Raw genomic sequence first — 6,283 nt, forward strand, 5'->3', positions numbered from 1 at the left:
CAGCACTGTGTGAAGAGGAGTGAAAGCATCTTGCTGTTTTTCCTTTAAGGCTTATTTGGAGTATGTATATCTTAATAGAGTCAAACACACCACATACTAAACTTTTTTATGCTTAAAAAAGTTAATAGCGTGTCTAAATTATCCCATTTTATTTAAGATAGATTCATTATCATTTTAAATATTGACTGATAATTCATCATAATTCTCTTATTGACACTTGTTTTCCATTTCATTAAGATATAAATAACCCAGAAATAAATTATTTTGTTGACACCTTTATCCAAATTTCATATTATTGAGGATATGACTCCTTTGCATTTTTTTCTCCTTATGGAGATGATTATGTGGGGGGTTTCTCCTCTTTTATCTTATTAATATGGTGAATTTTATTAAAAGGTTTGCTCATATCGGACTATCCTTCCATTTCTAGTATTTCTCACTTTGTCATATTCTGTTATTATTGTCATGTGGTATTGGGTGCTGTTAAAAGAAAGTGTCCCACAGACAATTTACCGATCTAGCAATTCATGAATCAAGCAGCATCCAATCTAGCTGCTAGAAAGGAGCTCTGGGGGAGAGCAGGTTTTTGTCTCACTTCCCCACAGGGCTGCAGCACTGTGCGAGCATTCAGGTTGTCATCATAGGACTGGCAGTAATAATCAGCCGCATCCTCAGCCTGGAGCCCAGTGATGGTCAGGGAGGCCGGGTTTCCAGACTTGGAGCCAGAGAATCGATCTGGGATCCCAGAGGGTCTTTTGCTATTTTCATAGATGATGAGTTTGGGGGCGGTTCCTGGGAGCTGCTGGTACCAGTTCACATAATTATCCCTGGTGTCGGAGCTGCTTCCAGTGCAGGAGATGGTGACCCTCTGGCCCAGGTTCCCAGACACTGAGGCCGGCTGAGTCAGCACTGACTGGGCCAAGGATACTGGAAGTGGGAAAGACACAGAGATGGTGATGCTGGGGTCTAGAAACAAGAGGAGACAGCAGGGTCCCACACATCTTCCCAGGGCCCCTTCCCTTGTCCCCATATTCAGTCACCTGTGCAGAGAGCGATGAGGGAGAGGAGGAGAGGGGACCAGGCCATGGTGGAGGTCATCACCGAGTCCCGCCTTCTGTGGCCCCACAGCTGAAGCAGAGCTTCCCCCAAATCTCTCCCATCCCCTCTTCATACTCTGAGAGAGGGAGGGCCCACACATGCAAATGTGACCCCCAGCTTTCTGATCTCTCACTGGGTCTTGGGTCAGGTCCCACTGCCTAAGGATGGCCAGGGGGTGGGGCGTTCACAGCTGTGAGCCCTGAACAGTGGGCACCAGGCAGAGGCAGGTGGCTAGTCCCAGCTGTGCTCAGCCCCAGAAACACCAGGAACGAGCACTGAGCGCCTCCTGGTGTCCAGGCCTAGACTCACCATGTGTGACACAGTGACTAAAGCTCATCAGAAACAGCTCTGGTCCTCACTGCTCTGTCCACTGTCCCCCTGCCTCCCCTTCACCTGAGGGCAGTCTTTATGCTCTACTCAGACTCCTCAAGGGTGAGCATGTCCACGGCTCCCTTGGCTGTTCACTGGTCAGGACTTAGGTGGGGTCTCTTATCAAACTCCTCTTAGATCAGGACCAAGTGCAGAGCAGTGACCAGCCCCATGGAGCCAGGTCCCCTTCTGTGCAGGACCCAGATTCTTTCCTTGTCTGTGATCCCTCCCTTGTTAGAGATTGAGAAGTGCATCTCCAACTCTCAAAGACTTTGCTTCATAGGTTCTATTCCTGGTGGGATGTAAGGACTTTCGTTTTTGCTATGCTCTTTGACCAATCCTTACCATTGACTGATCTCCCCATCAATATATGAGTTGAATAAAACATTTTACACTGGTTCATTCTATACTTGTGTGAGCGTCAGTTGTTTACCTTTTTGAGTCGGGTTAACTCTGATCCCAGCTCCAGAACACAAAAAAGGAAGGTGACTGGGGCAGAGCACCTGTGACCTGGGCCCCATGAGATGGAGAATCTCAGCAATGAGCCCTCAGTGAGCTCGTGGAGCACGTGCTTGGGGATGGGAGAAGGAGGGACTTGGCATGGAGTGTGCATCCAGAGATTCATAAGCTGGGCCAGTGGGACTAGTCCTCACCTGAGGGACAGGGCAGGTGGAGGAGAGGGGCCTAAGTAATGGTTGGCACTGGCCACTAATGTGGTTTCTTGAGACTTAATCATCCTTCTCAATCTGGAAATAGGATTCCTCATGAGGGATTTGTGCTTCTTTCTACTTCTCCTGAGAATATTGAATTTCAAATTGATGCCTCACTGATGGAAGTGAGTGTGATTTTACCTGAGATTGATCCTTTGCAGAACATTAGAAAGGTCTGGGAGCCAGAAGCAGAATTCTGTGAGGCAGGAAGTGCTGGCCTCTGTCCCCAGCCCAGCTCCCAGTATCCACAGAACAAGAGCCAACATGCACTATGATGAAGAAGGAGGGCAGAGTGATGTGCTTGGTGGGGACCACCTAGGGAAACATTCTTCCCTTTCCTCTCCTCTTTAGATCCCAAGTCTCCCAGCCATGTGGTGAGCCTGTGAATGACCCCAAATCCAGCTCCAGGGGCAGGTCTTTAATTTCCCAAACCGATCATAAAATCCCCTCCCACGACGCCATGATGGATTCAGGGGAAATGGTGTAAGTGATCTGGTCTAGTCCCTGTGCAGACTGGGATTCCTGTGCAATGGGTCAGGGTCGGGGGCAAGTCTCTCTCATTCAGGAGGGTTTGTTGTGTGGATGTGATGCCTGGGACTGCAGACATTTTTGATCCATGTAGGAAATTAGCCTGTGGACACATGAGATCACGGAGAGTGAACATCTCAAATGAATCTCAGAGAAGAAGGAGTGAAGCTTATCGAGATTCCACACTCGACAACTAGGGATAACACATTCCTGTGTCACCGCTGAACAAGGCAGGACGGCTGTTGTCAACATTTCCATCACAGGGAGGAGCTCAGGACCTCAACCCCACATCATTGTCCATGAACCTTCATCCAGGAGGTACAGCCCACTCAAGTCCCACCCAGTTTCCAAGAAGTAGCCTCCAAACCTCTTACCCACATCCCATTCTTTACCTCTCACCTCCAAAAAACATGCAGAATCTCAACAGCCATCTCCCCCTCGCCTTCTTCATTCCTCATCCACGACTCTAGTCTGCTCTTTGTAGTAAATCCACAATCCCCAAAAGGCCCCTGCCTTCACTTTCACCACCTACTCACTCATCTTCTGTGCAGCAGCAGAACTTCATAAACTTGATCAGATTTCCTATCTTCCATGTCAAATCCTCTAATGGCCCCTATTCCCCATGCAGCCCAGCATATTGTTGGTGTTTCATAAGTGGCCTGGATGGATGGTTGGCTACCCTGCATCAGATGCAGCTGGACTCTGTACATGTCTCTGGCTTTTCCCTGATCCATCATGGATTCTGTTCTCATGGCAGCATGTCCTTTACATTGAGGAATAGCTGATGACTGTGAGACAATCACATAACGTGTTACTGTCAAGGACAGACTTTGGGAGCATAAATTGAGAAGATGGGGCTGCATGCTGTAGACCCTGTTCCTTAGAGTGGGTATGAGAACCTAGCTTTTGGTCAATCAAACAAGGGCACGGAGAAGCCAAACTTCAATGAGGAAACTCTTTGCCCAAGTATGCAAGAACCAGGAGAGCATTTTCTATGTCTACCTTGCCCAGAACCCAGCAGTCTCAGGACCACTCCAACAGCACCCCTGCTGGTCTCAGATCCAGGGTCCACTAGTGCCTCTGACTCCTCTCACATCTCATGGTGGGCATCCTGACTTTGCACATGGATCTTTGTGATGTTATTACCCCAAATAGCAGAATCAGTGGGTCTTTTAACAGGGTTTGAGTCTGAGATATTAATTGTCTGTAGATAACTAATGACCTCCAGACTGCTGAATACAGGCTGTATTGCACAGTTCTTACGGTGCCAGATAGTTCAGGATGACCCAATATTTTACTTTGCTTCTGCCATGTGTCTGGATCATCTCAAGCCAAATTCAAGACCTAAAATTCTACAGTGTACTCTGTTGGTTCATACTGATGAAAAATCTATGTTGGATACACTGACAGGCTGACTTATGTTGTGGTTGTCATTGTTTTTGTTGCTGTTGTTGTTGTGAGGGACTCCTGTTAGATCCCCCACCCCCACTGCACAAGTGCTGGTCATGACATCTCATGGCCGCTGGAACACAGCTCTGTTGGGGAAAGCCGCCCTCCTTCCTGCTGACCTCTCTGGGCTCATTTGCCCTTAATGGCTGTTCTGGAGATGTATTCTTTCTTCTTCTGAATATATGATATATTTCCGGTAGTTTTTCCTACTTTAGTCTCATGTTATCAATGTTTTTAGTCTGAAGATAGATAAGTAAACAATTGCTATGAACATATCACTTCTTTCGAGATTCATCCTACCTGCTTGACTTGGTAGCATCCAAGAACTGTCACCCAACCCACACTGGGCCCTGGTCAGGTTTACTTGGTAACTGCTCCATATACTGACAGTAAAGAAAGGAGAAGGCTCTCTGTAAATAGACCTGTAATATCAGGGTTCTCTATGATAATGAGGGTTGGGTCATAGATGTCTGATCCCAAAGAACTGAGATACATTCAAGCATCCTCCCCCAAAAAAATATCTATAGCTGCAAAACCAGTAAGATCTGTGGGATTAAACTGGGGAAAGTGAGGTGGTGATGGGTCTGAGGGCCAGGTCCTTAATGGGAAGCATCCTTTCCTGCACCTGGGATCCAGGAGTTCCTCGAGGATGTGATCTGAGGAGAAGAAGAGAACCTCCACTTTGTGCAGGTTTCAGAGCTCAGGGAACGATCAGCAAAGCCAGGGCCAGGCTCATGGGACATGTAGGGGACTGTGCAGAGGAGGCCCTGGGCCTCCTAGGTCACGCTGGCTGACTTCTCCTCTCCATGTCATCCTGCCAGCATGAGGCAGGGGGTGCTATTTTAAGTTGAGAAAGTGATTTTTTGGCATTGGAAAACTAGTAATAAAATGTTTTATTTTTGTTTTTTTGCATTCGTACAGTTAGAATGACTCAAAAGCGTCAGTCCCTCTGGTTTTAGCAGCACAAGTGACAGTAGAAGCCAAAACCTGGGCTGGTGTTGACCACAGGCAGGGACAGAGGAGAGTTAGGTCAGACTGGGTAGTGGAGGGCAGATCCTTGTCTCACTCCTCATGGACTGGGAGTGGCATGGAGGTGGCATGCAGCTGTTTGACAGTGACAATCAGCTTCATCCTCTGGCTGGAACCTGCAGTGGCCAAGGAGGTCATGTTGACAGACCCAGATCTGGAGATTGGTCTGGAACCCCTGCTGTCCTAGGGCACACACATAGGGGCTCTTTATGGGAATCCTTGATAATGATTTCCACGGTAACCTACAATGTTTCTGTTGATTTCCTTAAAGGAGACTGTTTGGGTCCTTCTATAGAGCTTCCTGGGATGGATTTACTTCATGCACATATCGGGGAGTTTCTGCTCCCTCATATTCCACTGTCCTTCTCTTACACTTTGTCTAGTTGGAAAGCTCCACTGAGATACAAGAGGAAAGAACTCAAATGTGTACCTGTAGGCTCAGGGTCACCCAGACACCGGAAATTGCATGAGGCCTGAGGGGGATGAGCAGTAGGAAAGTCTCAACTGTGGGACCTACTTCACACATCTTCCATGCAGCAGGCTCACCATTTTTGTCTCCCCTTCTCCCTGACATGACAACTGTAGGACCAGGCACCCAGTAAGTGTGCCAGGCCAGCTCTGTGGTTGGAATTTCTCCTGGGATGTTTCTCACAGCAGCGTCTTACAGCTTAATGTCTCATCCCTGAACACAGTGAGCCTCAGCCAGATCTGAGCACAGGAGCCTGGGCGGGAAGGTCTCTGCCCTGAACCCTCAGAGAGCAGAGTCCCTGCTGTGGAGGACTGTCCACTTGCTGGATGGACCCTGGATTCCAACCAAGAGGAAATCTAGCATAGGCTGATTTCCCATCTTTCAAGACAAACAACCCAGCTACAAAGGCTCTGATTTTATCACACATGGGTAACCAGGCAAAGATTCAGTGTCATCATGAGATTTATATTTTGTTTGGTTTGGTTTTCACTTTGGTGTTTGTTTACCTGAGATTGCAGATGTATTGACCAGAAAATTGGAAAGACAGCCAATGTGAACCAGAAACTACTTCCAGGCAGTTAGGGTGTATACAGGTTACTGTAAAATTGCAGAAGCGTCTATTCCAAGGGCC

General features: G+C 47.7%; 1 gene segment (V, D, J or C); it reads right to left on the reverse strand.

Moving 5' to 3' along the window:
- Positions 1–532: 532 nt before the first annotated feature.
- On the reverse strand, positions 533–1,086 carry LOC124236783 (immunoglobulin lambda variable 1-40-like). The segment is given in 2 exon segments: positions 533–927; positions 1,041–1,086. Coding segments are annotated over 2 exon segments (441 nt in total).
- Between the last annotated feature and the right edge of the window lie 5,197 nt (positions 1,087–6,283).

This window comes from Equus quagga, chromosome 3, assembly GCF_021613505.1.
Source record: "Equus quagga isolate Etosha38 chromosome 3, UCLA_HA_Equagga_1.0, whole genome shotgun sequence".
NCBI lineage: Eukaryota > Metazoa > Chordata > Mammalia > Perissodactyla > Equidae > Equus > Equus quagga.